General features: G+C 37.7%; 1 protein-coding gene across 6 annotated transcripts in view; it reads left to right on the plus strand.

Moving 5' to 3' along the window:
* PARG (poly(ADP-ribose) glycohydrolase) overlaps positions 1-15,898 on the plus strand; it is a 121,027-nt gene that overhangs the window by 27,926 nt on the left and 77,203 nt on the right. For 3 of the 6 annotated variants that reach the window (XM_067025186.1, XM_067025185.1, XM_067025184.1), the window contains exon 8: positions 9,978-10,028. The exons of the other annotated variants lie outside the window; for them this stretch is intronic. In XM_067025186.1, the coding sequence (XP_066881287.1) occupies positions 9,978-10,028 (51 nt within the window). The remainder of the gene's footprint in view (positions 1-9,977; positions 10,029-15,898) is intronic. 6 annotated transcript variants of the gene reach the window in all.

Genomic DNA, 15,898 nt, shown 5'->3' on the forward strand with positions numbered 1-15,898 from the left:
ATGGAATATAGTATCACAGTGTACATAATATTCTGTAACTTGCTTTATTTTTACTCAGCAGTATGTCGTTGGGATCTAACGATTCTGAATATATACAGAATTGTCTCATTTTAATGCTGATTAGATTCCTTGTGTATGAATAGTTTACCTTCCTGTGCCCATACTGCTGGATGTTGGGGAGTTTCTAATGTTTTACTGTCACAAGCAGTGCTGTGATGGACACAGCCTATGGCTATCTTTGTGCCCTTGTGATAAGCTGCAGGGTACGGCAGGCATATTGGAGGTTCCCTGGGTATCGACAAAGAACTCTCCAAGATAGTTAGTTGTACTTTATTTTTCACACCCTGGCCAATGCTTGGTTGATGTTGTCAGGCTTTAAAGTCTTTGCCTGTCAGATGGCTTTTTTTTTTAATTAAAAAAAATTTTTTTAATGTCTTAATTGGAGTAAAATTGCTTTACAATGGTGTTTTAGTTTCTGCTTCATAACAAAGTGAATCAGCTATACATATACATATATCCCCATATCTCCTCCCTCTTGGCGTCTCCCTCCTACCCTCCCTATCCCATCCCTCTAGGTGGTCACAAAGCACCGAGCTGATCTCCCTGTGCTATGCAGTTACTTCCCCACTAGCTATCTATTTTACATTTGGTAGTATATATTGCCACTGTCTCACTTTGTCCCAGTTTACCCTTCCCCCTCCCCATGTCCTCAAGTCCATTCTCTATGTCTAGTGATGTCTTGCGAAGCACAAAAGTTTTTAATTTTGATGGTCTAAATTAATTTTTTCTATTTTTGGTGTCATATCTAAGAAGCTAATCCAAGGTTGCAAACATTTACTCCTGTGTTTTCTTCTAAGAATTTTATGGTTTTAGCTCTTACTTTTAGGTTCATAACTTATTTTGAATTGATTGTTGTATATGGTGTGAATTAGGGGTCAAGTTTTATTTTTTGGCTTGTGAATAGCCATTTTGTGTTAATTTTCACATACGATGTGAGACAGAGGTCTGATTTCATTATTTTTCATGTGGATGGCTATCTGGTTGTCCCAGCACCATTTGTGGAAAAGACTTATATCCCTATTGAATTGTCTTGGCACCCTGCAAAAACCAATTGACCATACATGTTAAGGTTTATTTCTGGCCTCTCAATTCTATTCCACTGCTCTGTATGTCTGTCTTTATGCCACTTCCACACAATCTTGACTACTGTAGCTTTGTAGTAAGTTTTAAATTGGGAAGTATGAGTCCTCCAGCTTTGTTCTTTTTCTAATTTGCTTTGGCAGTTTTGGATCTTTTGTGCTTTCATGTGAATTTTAGGGTCAGCTTATTAATTTCTGAAGAAAGTTAGCTGTGAAGGGTAATTTCTATAATCATATTAATAGAATCCATACTAATTCTGCATCTTGAGACAGGACCAGTCAATTTCAGGGTTACCTTATTGAGCTTTTGAACCCTATGATGTTTAAAGGTAGGAATAAAGTAATGGAGGCCTTATGGCTATGTCAGAATATCTTTGTATCTAAATGTCTTTCACTCTTAAAGAGATGTAATTTTTGATGCAATGAAAAGTTGACCAAACTGATAAAATCTTTGTCACTTAAGTTATAGTATATAGATGGTCTATTTGCGTTTTGTAATTTTCGTGCCTTAAACTAGTTACAGTTGTTAATTTTGGTAGGTACGTTTGATACCTTGTGATGGCAGTAAAACATGCCATTGGTTAAAATACCTCTGTCACCTTGCTATGAGGTAAAGTAGTCGTTTTTTCCTCTCTGCTTAATCACTCTACTCAGACAGGACCTTGTTTCCCTTTTATCTGGTGACCTTGACCAGAAACATTCCTGTAAGAGTAATATATAGCAAGTTTTGGTGTGTTTAGTGTAGATCATAAATATGAGGTGATTACCAAGGTGCTGATGATAGTTTTACAGTCCTCTAGAGAGAGGAGTCATTGCATTTTTGACCTTCTGATTTTTATTTACTTTGTAAACATATGGGAGGGTTGGGGGAGTCATCACAATTGTACCAAATATTCATTTCTTATTGTTTTCTTCAAGTTTTTGTCTCTCTATTTTTTATAGTTATATCTAGATATAAAATTATATTTAAAATATTTTAGGATATATTATAAAGCTGTGTTACATAGCTTTATCATTTTTAGTCTTAATGGTTGCATAATATTCCATCAAATGATATGTCATTTGCTTAGCCATTCTAGTGTTAGAGATTTAAGGAAGTCTCTTTGTGTAAAGCATATCTAGAGATTTAAGGGTGTTCTTCCCTATGACTGTTGTTTGTACATTGTCAATGTACTTAACAGTAGACCTTGGATATTTAATACAGTTGTTTGTTTTTCTGTCCTTCAAATCTCCAAAGGTATTAGTATAGAACTTTACCATGTCACGGCCCACAGGGATAACATTGCCCAGGATTACAGGGGTTATTGAGAAGTAAGTATTAGATACATATGTGGTGGGATTGGAGGAGTAAAAAGAGATCTTTAGTGCAAGGGAAGCAGTTGTTTAGCTAGGTTTTAAATTATAAATGAATTCTATTTGCTTTGCATTGTCTGTGTCCACATTTTGGAGTAAGAATGCTTCTTTTAAAAGGGCTCTTAAATGTTGCTTATTAACAGTATTTGGGAATTCTTTACTTAAATGTCACACCCAGCTCTGAGTAACTTGTTTTGCTAAGGAAAAAAATGAAGTTTAAATTTAACATTATATCAATTTTAATATTTTACAGTTAAGTTGATTTTGGGGCTGTTAACATTTATCTCCTTAAAACCTTGCTTTGGCTGGTTCTGTGAGTAGTAGGTTTGTAACCCATACTACTTTAGAACAGGAGGTGTTAATATCAACAGTCATTTAGTGTGATTCCATGTTACAGTTACTACCTAAATGCTAGTATTTAGAGCAAGAAGTAAGAGACCCAGAATCCTGGTAATCCTTTGAGCATCCTTATTTAGGATAAAAGCAAGGAGTGTTGCCTAAGCTTTTTAAAAAATTTTTTCAGAGACCAGCAAAGATCACAGAAGTCAACCTGTTATTTTGTAATTCGTAGTTAAATATTTAGGTGCTACTGAGTTGAAATGGCCGTTATTTAGTGTTTTCTGCATCTTGAATGCTAATAGTTTTCCTCCCTGCCAGCTGTTGGAAGTGCTAGGAACAAATAATCTGTGTTTTATGGCCCTCCTGGGTGGTGTTCCACAAAATTAAATTCAAACACATCTATAATTCGTATTCTAACTGAATCGATATACTTACTGCTGACATTTTTCACAGGAAAGTTTAACAAAATGTCCTATATATTAAGAAAGTTTCTCTATTAATACATTTTAGATGCATTTTAAATAGTTCCCTCTTACAACAACTGTAGCACTATTTCTTTTCATTCTCAGTGAATTAACTTGTGAAATTTACATAGCACATTATGGCCATAGTGATGGAAGAGGGGTGTGGGGATGGCATACGTTAAGAGTGGTTACTTCTGTTTCTGTGATCCTGGCTTCTGTTTCTGGACTTGGATGCTAGCTAAAAATGGATGTTTGCCTTACAGTTATTCATTAAGCCATCCATATACGTTTTGTGTACTTTTTGAACATATATTTCACAATAAATGTAATTATCAATTCAAAATAAAGAACTTTAAATTCTAAAATTGGTTTGTATAGTGAACTTTTTCAGTAAATGGAATAGTTGTTGAAAGGAAACCTAAGGATTTTGGTGACTTTCATCTTCCTTTCCATGTTTAGTTTTATGTCTGGAATAGAAAATATAGGAATGAGTAGGTCTCTTATTTCCTCACTTATGTTAGTTAGTTTATCCATAAAGGCTTCCATAAATACCAAAATCAGGGTTTTTTTTTGTTGTTGTTGCTTTTGTTTTTTTTACATCTGTGATTGCTAAAAGTGGAGAGTGAGAGATAGGAGTACAGGAATGAGGTCATTTAAAGTAAAAAATGGAAAAATTTAAACTTTAAAGTTCAAAGGTTTTGTTGCGGTGGTTAGGCTAGAAATAGATTCCTCTTTGGAAGCCACTATTTTTAAAAAAATAAATACAGCATGAAGTTTATACCTCAAGTCATACATACACAGTAAATTCTTTATGGCAACTCAGTAATTGTGCATCTCTTGCCTTTGCTGTAGTTATTAAAATATTGAGTATGTATTGTCCTGTCTGCTCGTGTCCTATGACTTGTCAGAGAAAGGTTGTGTAAAGCCTCTTTTCCTGTAAATGAGGATGTGTAAATCTATCAATAATAAACTTGCATTCTTGCTATGTACTACTTAATTTTAAAAGGTAAATAGGTGTCATAGTGAGTTTTGAAGGATGCACACTAAGTGGAGCAAGCTATTATGCCTAAGTCATCTTTTCCTTCAGAGTTCTTTTTGTTTAGTTTTACATTTAAAAAACAGGTATATCAGAATTCTTTGTCCCAAAAATTGAGACGTGTGCTGTTATAGCCATGTTTAACTAAAATGACATTTTTGAACTAATGTGACCATGAGAAACCTTAAAAATTATCATTATTGACAGAGCAACAATAGAAACTCAGGGAAAACTAATATAAGCTTGTATTAAAATGGATTACCAAGAAAGTTATCTCACGTATATAAAGTAATGGCTAGAAGGAATTGTTTTGACTCCTATCTTTATTATGGGATAAAAAGTTAAAATATAATATATTGAAATTATTAGGCAAAAATCATAGTGTAAGACACCCATCATTAAATAGCGTAAAACACAATAGTTGTATGTTTATGCATCACTTGGGCATCATATGTGCATTCATACGTAAGTGGTGTCTTTCAGACTTCGTGGCCTTCTGGTGCATGCCATACTATTATGGGCAGCTTATCTAATAATAACTATATCGAACGTACTTAGTACTTTTTTGTATGTTAAAATATTTTTTAAAATTTATTTATTTTGTTTATTTTATTTTTGGCTGCACTAGGTCTTTGTTGCTGTACCTGGGCTTTTCTCTAGTTGAGGCGAGTGGGGGCTACTCTTCGCTGCGGTGCACTGGCTTCTCACTGGGGTAGCTTCTCTTGTTGCAGAGACGGGCTCTAGGTGCACAGGCTCTAGGTGCTGTTAACCACAGTGGTTAAGAATCCACCTGCCAATGCAGGGGACACGGGTTCGGTCCCTGGTCCGGGAAGATCCCACATGCCGTGGAGCAACTAAGCTCGTGCGCCACAACTACCGAGTCTGGACTCTAGAGCAGGCAAGTCACAACTATTAAGCCACGTGCCACAGCTACTGAAGTCCTTGCGCACCACAGAAGAAGCCTGCACACTGCAACGAAGAGTAGCCCCTGCTTGCAGCAACTAGAGAAAGCCCACGCTCAGCAACGAAGACCCAATGCAGCCAAAATATATATATATACACATATATAAGAAAAAAGTTTTAGAACAAAAATATTAGAGGATTTTTTTCTTTTTTGTCTCTCCATTCCCTCACCCCTATCCCCATTCCCCCCCACCCCCGCCACCACAATCTCTATAAAACGTTTCATGGAACATTAGTGTGTTTTAGACTAGTTTTGGAAAAGCTGAGGTAAGGCAACATGTTGTTAACCACTGTTTCAAATCAGAACAAATGTCATTAACCAATAACCAGTAAAAATTGTGGGCTTTCACAATAGCCTTTTTTTTTTTTTAATAGTGCAGAAGTAAGTTTCTGAATGTATATAAACACATTACTCCTTAGCTTCCAGTTCCAAGTGGAATTCTTCCTAGCGAATCTATCTCTGGACCTTTCTTCAAAACTTAAAAGATTTAAAGTATCCTTGTTATTTTTGTCATTAAAGAGCCTGTAGCAAATTCCTAATCACATGAAAGCAGCCTTGACTGTTTCACAAGACTACAGCTAATGTCTTTATTCCTCTAGCTTTCGAACGTCTGATTTGGAGCTCAGTGGAAATTTAACCTTTTTGGACTTCTTCCCTTAGTGACTCACAGTCTCTAGAATCAATAAGGTCTGCATTGCTTTTGCAGCTTGATTTGATTTAATTCATGAGAACTGTAGGAGCCAAAAGAAAGCTAATCAGAGTCAGCAAAATATTAAATTTTAGATTTGTATGAAATATGTGGACTTCCTCCTTGGTTTGGTTAATGTATCTTTTGGTTTGGAGCATATGTTGAGGGTCTCATTCATGATTTATTTTAAATAGTGCACCTCTCATAGAATTAATTGCTCCAATTGGAACTAGGCATGTTGCTTTATAAACTTGCTGAGGTGTAATGGATAATTAGTCTTAGTTGATCCCTCCATGCACTAGATCATTGATGAAATTAGAGTTGTTATTATGTGTTTGTGAAACACTGTGTTGTATTTATGTGTGTGGAGGACAAGGAGGATGGAAATTATAGACATCCAAAAGTGAAAATTTATTTAGTAGAATTCCTCCTGTATTCTAAAAATGAAATTAATCTAGTACATTAATGTCCTGTAACTCCAACCCTACCTACTCTGTTCAAATAGCTATGGAAGCCATTAATTTGAAATGTTGCTGTGTCATTGATTTCATTATCTAGAAATCTACTCTGTTGGAGGGGTGATAATAATTTCATGTTCTAATCTCTCCTGTGATTTATATCTCTATCAACTAGCTCTGAGCTGTTTTCATTTTTTAATGCAATTTGACACCATGCTTTGATTTATAATTCCTGTTAGATTACTTCTCAGATTATTTACTCATCTTATGCTCCTAGTCATTAAAAATAAATTCTGTATTCCTTTTGGTTAAGCTCCTCGTAACACTTTTATCCACATGTAAGATCTCATGTTTAACACTAGAAGGATTTTCACAGTGTATATTACCTGAAGATAAAAATAGTAAGAGGAAATAAAAACAATATAAATCTGTTTTTCAAATTTATATACTGTTTCTGTGTGTAGCCTGTATAAACAGTGCAGTAAACTCGGTAGTAAAGACTAAATAGGTCCATTGAATAGGTCCATTGTCCTCGTGATGCAGGGAGTGGTACACCATTAGTGCCATGGTAGCCACGTGGTGGCTGCATCTTAGAGGACTGAGCCAATAGCTCTTTCCACATTTTACTTTTGGTACTAATTGTGAAAAATACTTATCCATGATTTATTGCTATGGTAATGACAAGTAATGATTAACTGCATGGGGCAATCAGATTCTAAGCTGTCTGAGCAATTATTCTTTACAGTGTTAAAGAAGTTTTTAGTAAGCTGAGTGGCATAGTACCTTGTTGCCTCAGTTGCTCTTTGATTACATGAAAAGCACTACAAAAACATTTTCTGTAAGAAGAACCATTTCCAGCATAGTGAAATATGGAATATTTTCAAATGGACTCCCAAGCTAAGCTATTGGTCTAATCTGCCTTAGCCCTGGGAAGCCCAGCTCAGATATAAACAAGGTGTCTTAATCCATTCAGGCTGTTTTAACAGAACAGACTGGGTGGTTGATTTATTTCTCACAGTTCTGGACACTGGCAGGTTCAAGATCAAGGTGTTGGCAGATTCAGTGTCTGGTGAGGACCTGCTTCCTGATTCATAGATGGCTGTCTTCTTGCTGGGTCCTCACAAGGTTGAAGGAGCAAGAAAGCTCTCGGAGGTCTCTTTTATTAGGGCACTAAATCCCATTTAAGATGGCCTCACCTTCATGACCTAATCACCCCAAGGCCCCACCTCCAAATACTATCACATGGAGGAATAGGTTTCAGCATACGAATTTTGGGGGGACACAACATTCTCTCTGTAGAACCAGAGTATCTTCTTCCATTGGGAGTGGAATTTAAAAGTACTTACTGTCACAGCACACTGGGTTGAGCAGCTGTATAAATAGCCTCTTTCTCCATGGTTGACTTTTGGCTCCCTTTTCAACCCTTTTTTTTTTCCTGGCTGACTGCTTAAGCTGCAGACCATTTTATCTTCATGTCACATGCAAACCCTTATCCATTCCAGGCTTAACCCTGTCTCCTCCTGGACTTACCCCTTCTACAAAGTTCACCTGTAGATAATCTCCTCAGTGTTTGATGTGGACATCCTACTTGGTTATCTGTGGTAGAGACAGTAGTGGTGCTTATTATTGAGAGCTTTACTATGTACTAAGTACAGTGTAAGCAGTATATTTTATCTCATTTGATTCCCACTAATACCTCATTATATAGACACTGTATTTTACAAATGAACAACTAAAAATTCAAGGCTTAGAGAGTTTAAGTAATTTGTTCAAGTGATGAAGCCAGGAGTTCAACCCAGGTGCCGCGCACTCCAGAGTCTTAGCTCGTAACGACTATGATCTGTTGTGGTAGTTCTCATCCGTGAGTTATTCTGCTTCCCAGGGGACCTTTGGCAAGGTCTGGAGACATTTTTGATTCTCACAACTGGGGGAGGTGCCACTGGCTTCTGGTCGGTAGAGGGCATGGATGCCACTAAACATCCTACAATGAACAGGATGACACTCCCGGTAACATAGAATTATGCAACCCAAAAGGTCAGTAGTGCCTAGATCAGGAAACCCTGCTCTTCTGCAGTGGTTCTCGAGGTTTGGTCCCTGAACCAGCAGCATCACCTGGGAACTTGTTAGAAATGTAAATTCTCCTGCCCTACCCTGAACCTTGCAAATTAGAAACTCTGGGGGTGACGCCCAGCCATCTTTGCTTTAACAATCCCCTAGCTAATTCTGATAGATGTGAAAGTTTGAGAACTGCTCTGCTGTACCATCTTTCTCAAACCTCTCCTAGAAGAGTGCCCGTTCCTCAACTTTTTACCTTGGCTAAAGGAGCTTTTCCTATTGGCAGTTTTTCCTTCTCAAGTAGAACTTGCTGGAATGAAGAGGAGGAGTTGGTTTTCTCCTCAGCCCCCACTGCTGATTCCTGTCCATTGTTGAATTGTTTGGCCATGACCTAGATCTGTGAAAACCCAGGCTGATACCTGTAGAGCTGGGCTGAGGTGGGTCTCCTCTTATCTGTGCCCTGTGGTGCATGCCATCAGAGCTAGCCTTTGACTTAGCACCTAGAGAGGAACTGAGTCAGTCAAACATACTGCCCAAACATTAGGGCAGCTGGAAATGAGTCAGTTAAGGGACAGAATTGTCCTAGAAACTAATTAACTAAATCTAGGGAGGCCTGAAGAGGTCAATGATTTGAATTATAAGTAGAAAGAAGAGGAGCCTGGGAAAAATCCTCTTAAAAAAAGGTGGCTTTAGTGGCCTATGGCCTTAGATCTGGCATCATTAAAAGCACTGACTTAGGGAGGGTACCTGCCAACATCCAACAGCCTTTGTTCAGTTGATAATCATGTTGGTGACCTATGAACTAGTCTGACTTAAACCTATATGTGAGACTCTTCTACGATATTAACCTATGATCACAAATTGGATCTGGTTATGACCTGGGCCAGTTCCTTCTCTAACATCATTAGTTCTGCATTTCTTTCCTACCATAGCCTCCTAGTTTTCTACTCACTCCTATAGCACTTTCTGTTTTTAAGGCTACTGCTTCCATCCCTTTTCTTTTGGGCCGCTGTTTTCCAGGTTGTGTTGTTCTAATACTTTTAAATAAAGGGTTGAATGCTCAAGTTAGTTTGCTACATGTTATGTCCTCCTACTGGGAATAGTTCTGAGGAGTCTTACAGTGAAGAAATCTGCTTTAGTTTTGGTTAACTAAACATTTTCCCCAAACTTATTTATAAACAAAGCCCCCTTCTGCGTAACGGCTTATGATTTCCCTTGTAGCTAATGCCCATGGAACACACCTTGCAAAACAGTTGTAATCTATTGGCTTTTTCCTGCCTTCCTATCTTTTCCTGCCCAGCCTGGTACCTGCACATTTGACCCTTGAACAACATGGGTTTGAACTGCGTGGGTCCACTGATATGTGTATTTTTTTTCAATAGTAAGTACTATAGTGCTGCACGATCCACAGTTGGTTGAATCTGAAGGAATTAGCGGTGGGGGCTGAGGAGAATAACAGCTCCTCCTCTTCATTCTAACAGGTTCTACTTGAAAAGGAAGAACTGCCAAGAGGAAAAACTCCTTCAGGCAAGGTAAAAAGTTGAGGGACAGGTACTATTCCAGAACCATGGATATGGGGGAACCGTGGATACACAGGGCCAAGTATAAATTATATGCAGGTTTTCGGCTCTGCGGAGGTTCGGTGCCTCTAACTCCTGTGTTGTTCAAGGGTCAACTGTAGTCTCCCTTTTAAATCTAGTTACTCCTTGGCACTTAACATAGTGCCAAGAGCTTTAAATACCACTTAATGACGGGCACACTCAAATCTTTATCTTAAGCTCCTTCTCTCTGTCAGCTTCTTATATTAAGACATAATAATTTAACTTCCTAAACACTTCTTGAGGCTCACCTCTATTTCTGTTATACTTGGCTAATCCATGCTGTTATCGTGACTCATATGGTATATTGCAGCAGTCATCCAGCTGACCCCCATGTTCAGTGGCGCTCCCTTCAAATCCATCCTTCATGCTGCTCACCCACAGTGAGCTATCTGAAGCATATATCTTCAAACCCTATGTGGCACCTCATCTATTTTCAGTTCTACTAGATGATGTTTATGGTATTCCCTGGCCTTGCCTCTACCCATTTCTCCAGCATCACTTCTTGATACTGAGCTTCTCCACACCTGATATTCTGATGAATGAATTCCTTACGGTTCTCTGGCATGCTGTTGGCTTGTTCTTAATCCATCCTTCCAGACTTAGCTCAGTCTTTATCTCCTCTGGGAACTCTTTTCTGTCCTCCCAGCCTCTACTAAAGATTCCACTCGGTGCTCACAGTAGTACCTGTGCCTGCCTCCATGCACTTGCCACATAATGCAAGATCTTTCTATAAAATGTCTGCATCTTTCATGACGCTGAACCACTCCAGGGCATCTTAGTGTTTTCTAGCTTATGGCTGGTGCTCAGTAAGTGTTTCTTGAACTAACTTCAGTATACTTAAGGAGAGTAGATCAGCACACAGAAACGTGGGTCTTAAGCCACAGTCTCTTACTGAAAGATGTAGGAATTATTTGTGTAAAGTGACAGTTGACCATTTGAGATTGGCAGTTGGTAGAGAGAAAAGATGAGGCATGTACACATAACCCTTATGTCTGTTTATATGGCATTTTTACCCTAAAAAGTAGTAAGTTTCTGGAGGATAGAGACCTTGCTTTGTGTTGTTTACCTTTCTGTTTATTCCTCACTGCTCAATATGACATCCTGGGCAAAGTGGACACTCAATATATGCTTGAACTAAATGTCAACGTACTACTAACAATATGCCTAACTTGAATTAAGTATAAAGTAGAGGCTGGATCAGTTGGGCTGTTCTCTTTCTTGGATTTCTGAGCTTAGCTAATTCACAGTTCAGGGGCTCGCTTGCCTTTTTATTCTCTCTATGTGAGAAAAGAATGAATGCCCCAGATGATAGATTGAACCTGAGCTTGTAATCTGTTTTATTTGATGTAGCTAAATGGTGTACCAGTCGTCACATGTCTTCAGTTTTTATAGGCTGTAAAGCCAAAAATTATTTCAAAAGGGATATTTTACCATTTTCAAACTCATCTGTATTTTCAAATGAATTGCAGTTACCAAAAAGTAATCCAATGCAATGGAATAAAATTAGGTGCGTTAAGAATCCCCAAACAAAATGGTACAGGTCTAATCATATGTATTTGCACCATCCAGCTGTACATGTGTCTGGGAACCTTTGGCTCTTCCTTGGATTGCTCTGGTGACTATTTCTATTTCATTGGAGTGAAGTAAAGAGTAGGACTAGATTTGTGTTGTCCAAACAATAAGCCAATAGCGATATATGGCTATTTACATGGAATTTAATTAAAATGAAATAAAATTTGAAATGCAGTTGCTCAGTCTCACAGGCCACATTTCACATGCTCAGTCAACACATGTGGCTGGTGGCTGCCGTCTTGGACAGTGTAGAAAGTTCTGTTCTGCCCTGAATGAGATCATCTCTAAGGTTTTTCTTCTGCATCAGACACCTTGCTAGTCCTGCTACCTAGGAGCTGCTACTGGTCAGATCTCCTCACAGGGAACTTCAGAGATTTCCCAACATTCTTTGACCACATTTTGAATTTTTTCTGGATTGGATGTTACCTGTAATAATTGAGTTACTGAGTAGAACTTGGTCAATTTCTTAAAAAGATACTTTCATTGTAATGGTATTTGTGGGGTTTTTTCCCCCTGCCAAAAGTCTGCCACCAGGGGGTGCCCTCAAACCTTTTGGGAAATATGTTTGTTTCAGCCTTATTAATGAGTGAAGTTTGGACTATAATATTGAGTATTCATACTGGATAATTTAAGAATTAAATTAAGAGTTAAGCATTATAATATGTATGTATGCACATTACTTGATTTGCATGGCAAATCACTTTCCTAGTGGTGTGAGTGCGAGAAGCTGTCATTGAACTATCTTAAAAATTAGGTAAAAGTAAAAATAAGTAATTTAAAAGTATTTCTTATAGTTCAAAAATATTTTTATTAAATTTAAAACTGTTAACTATAGTAAAAGAATGAAGTTATTGTTCACTTATATTTCTTAGACAAATTAAGTCCATTTTGCTTCCAGGACTAGAAAACTTCCATTAACCATTAGCTATTTCTCTGAAATCTTGTCCTGCTGAGTTTGATTGCCTGTCTATAAAAGATGGATAATAGTGTGACTATATGTTATTGAAAATATCTGTTGGCTTGTGTGTAATAGCATTGTGGTTTGGTGCTGTTTGCTAGAGTGATTGATGGTTATGGCCATGTAGTCATACAGTAATAAGAGTGAGAGATGAGAAAGACCTGTCTTGTGCTAGTCTGAGATCATTCCCTAAAGAATAATCATTTACCATAACGATATTGAGAAGTAAATTCTTCTAGGAGACAGAGGATAATGAGGGTGTGTTATTATGTTTTATCCTTCTAAGGCAAAAATAATTTGTGCATTTTATTATTAGCATGAAAAAAGATAATGATTACTGTTTAGAGAAGAGCCTCCTTCATGTGTCATAAACCTACACAATTTTGTTCTTCATGTTTAATCTAATGAAATTTGTATAGGAAATAGTGTGACTGGTTTTGATTAGAGGCATATTTTGTTTCAAGAACTGGATGATGGTATTCTTCCTAAAGTGATTGTGTTCCCAAATTTGTTGTTACTTATTTGGGTTTTGGAGTATATGATGGTGAAATTTCCCCACCCATCTACAAAAGTCTGTGAATTTTAAACTACTAATGGCTTGTTTCCTGAAGTGAGAAACTAGTTCATAGTTCTGTCCTGAGAAACAGAACAAGGATTGGGAGAGTGGAAGTGGAGTTGAGGTGACCTGCCGAAGAGCTCTTTATCACTTCATCCTTACTTCCTCTTCCCTTTACTGGCTAATAAGAGTTAGGCTAAGGGATTGGAGGTTAAGAATCTCTTTGATTCTAGAGACACTGCTTTGGGAAAGATCCCGATGTTCTCCTTACTTGCTGCAAGTAATAATCCTTCATTCCCCTGGTGGGGGGAAGAAAAGAATAAAAGGAGATTCTAATGCTAGGAACTCTTTTACTCCTGCTGGCACCCATTGATGGGGAGAAAAAGGAAGTGTGTAGCAACCTGATTTATCCCATATTAAACAACTGTTAATTTAGTGACAAATACAGATTATTTCTAGTGTAAGTTACAGGGCAAATACTTCAAAGGATCTTTTGTATTATCCTTAAAACAGATCATTTCAAATGCTTATAATGAGTTGTGATCTTTATCAGTGCTTCTCAGGTTTGTGTCATAACATTTTGAAAATTACTTAGGAAGCTCTTAATAGCTGTTTGAAGAGAAAACCAAACAAAGGGACAATAGAGAGACAGGGTAGCTTCTCAGCACATCACCTTGCCCTCGCCACCATATTCATTTTGTACCTCTTTTGTTGCCATAATATAAAATTTTTGGAAGTCTTATTTAAGTCCAGAAATTAGCTCACTAATTTGTAAAATGTGCCTTCTTAAATATGAAAATATTAGATTGGCTATTTCCTGAAAACCAATTGGACTTTATTAAAATTTGGAGAACATTTTTATTAAAGCCATAATTGTCATGGGTGATACACATGAGAGATCACCCTGTGGTTGGCTTGTCAGACTTGCATGAGCTTTCAGAAATTAAGGGGAATGAGTGAGTTTGTTTTCTTGTAAGCTGTCACATTCTTCTCTTCAAAGTGTCAGCCTGAATCATGCACAAGTAAATGTTAGAAACATTCACCTTTCCAGTTGATTTTTTTATCCTTACATAACTTAGTGCTATAATTATTTTTGTCCTCTAATGTTTAATTTTTGTAGTCTAAAATCATGTCTGAAGAAGAGGTGGATCTGAAAGATCTTAATAATTCTGACTATGTTCTTTCTTTTTTTCTTTGTGGTACGCGGGCCTCTCACTGTTGCGGAGCACAGGCTCAGCGGCTGTGGCTCACGGGCCCAGCCGCTCCGTGGCATGTGGGATCTTCCCAGACCGGGGCACATACCCGTGTCCCCTGCATCGGCAGGTGGATCCTCAACCACTGCGCCACCAGGGAAGCCCTGTTCTTTCTTTTAAATCTTTGTAATATGAACCTGTCTCTCGAACTTGGGAAGCTCTGGAGGTAGTTCCAGTACATTTTTTAGGTGTACTATAGAAAACTCAGTTCATATGCAGTTTAATTTACTAAAAAAAAAAAATCAAAAACCTCTCCAGGGAGATTCTGATAGGCAGTAGAGAGAAGAAAGAGGGAGAGCTTGATAAAATTACCTAGCTGTGGTAGAAAGTGTCAGTTAATTTAACAAATATTTTTATTGAGAACATTACATATGAGTATGTTCTAGCATAGTGAATCAATGTCAATCTTGTATGAAAGGAACTTGTAGTAAACTCTAGAATGCATGTCCATAAATAACTGCAGCATAAAGCAGGAAGTCTTAGTGTCTTGTGAAAAAACAGACAAATTATAAGAGGAAGAGTTACCTTGTAGTTGGTGAGTCCATTTGGATAGACTTTGAAGCAGTGTATTGTTTGAGCAAGACATTAAAAGGTTAGGTAAGTTTTAGAGTAGGAAAGATATTCCAGGCGTAGCACAGATTGTATCTGTGGAAGCACAGGTAGGTGCTAGAGAAGAGTAAATTGCTGAAATGTCTAGTATGTAAAATGCACAGAAGGTAGTTTGAGAGACAGAGAGAGCCCTAAATAAGACTAGATAAGCATCTAGGGCCAGATAGCTTGATTATTAATTGAAGGATTTGTACTGTACTGAAAAGTCAAGGAAAAGCCATTGAAAGCTTTCAAGTGGAACAGGAACACACCAGGGTGTACTTGGGCTAAAACTGAAGGGCTAGCAGCAGGGCAACAGTTAGATTACTGTAGTAATCTTGGTGAGACTGGATGAGGGGCTGAGTCAGGGTAGTTTAGTAGTGATTAAGAGGAGGTAATGAATATGTGACGCCCTGCTGGATCAGTCAGTAGGACTGACAGTTAATTGATATGGGGGGTGTTGAAAGAAAGAGGAGGCTCCAGAAAGGTCATAAATTACTGGCCCAGTCGATAATACTTTGCATTTATATATGGGGCTTTAGAATTCATAAAACACTGTTATAGCTGAGCCTTCATAACTCTGTAAGGTAAACAGAGTTCAAATTATCCTTATTATTCCATTCCAGTTTCTTGGCCAAGTGCTCCATTCTCTAAAATACCCTTCCTTGTGAACCTGGGAAGAAAAGTCCTGGCATCTAGTCCCGATGTATGCCATTGCGTTTGAATGTGGGAGATTGGCTTTACCTTCTTTGAGCTTCAGTTTCTCCAGATGTCCTTCTGCTTTCTGTTTTGCAGGGATGCTTGCAGGATAAAATGTAATTTAAAAATTTTCATCAACTCTATTTAGCAAATAATAATGAGTACTAAATATTAT

Source organism: Kogia breviceps, chromosome 2 (assembly GCF_026419965.1).
Source record: "Kogia breviceps isolate mKogBre1 chromosome 2, mKogBre1 haplotype 1, whole genome shotgun sequence".
Lineage (NCBI taxonomy): Eukaryota > Metazoa > Chordata > Mammalia > Artiodactyla > Physeteridae > Kogia > Kogia breviceps.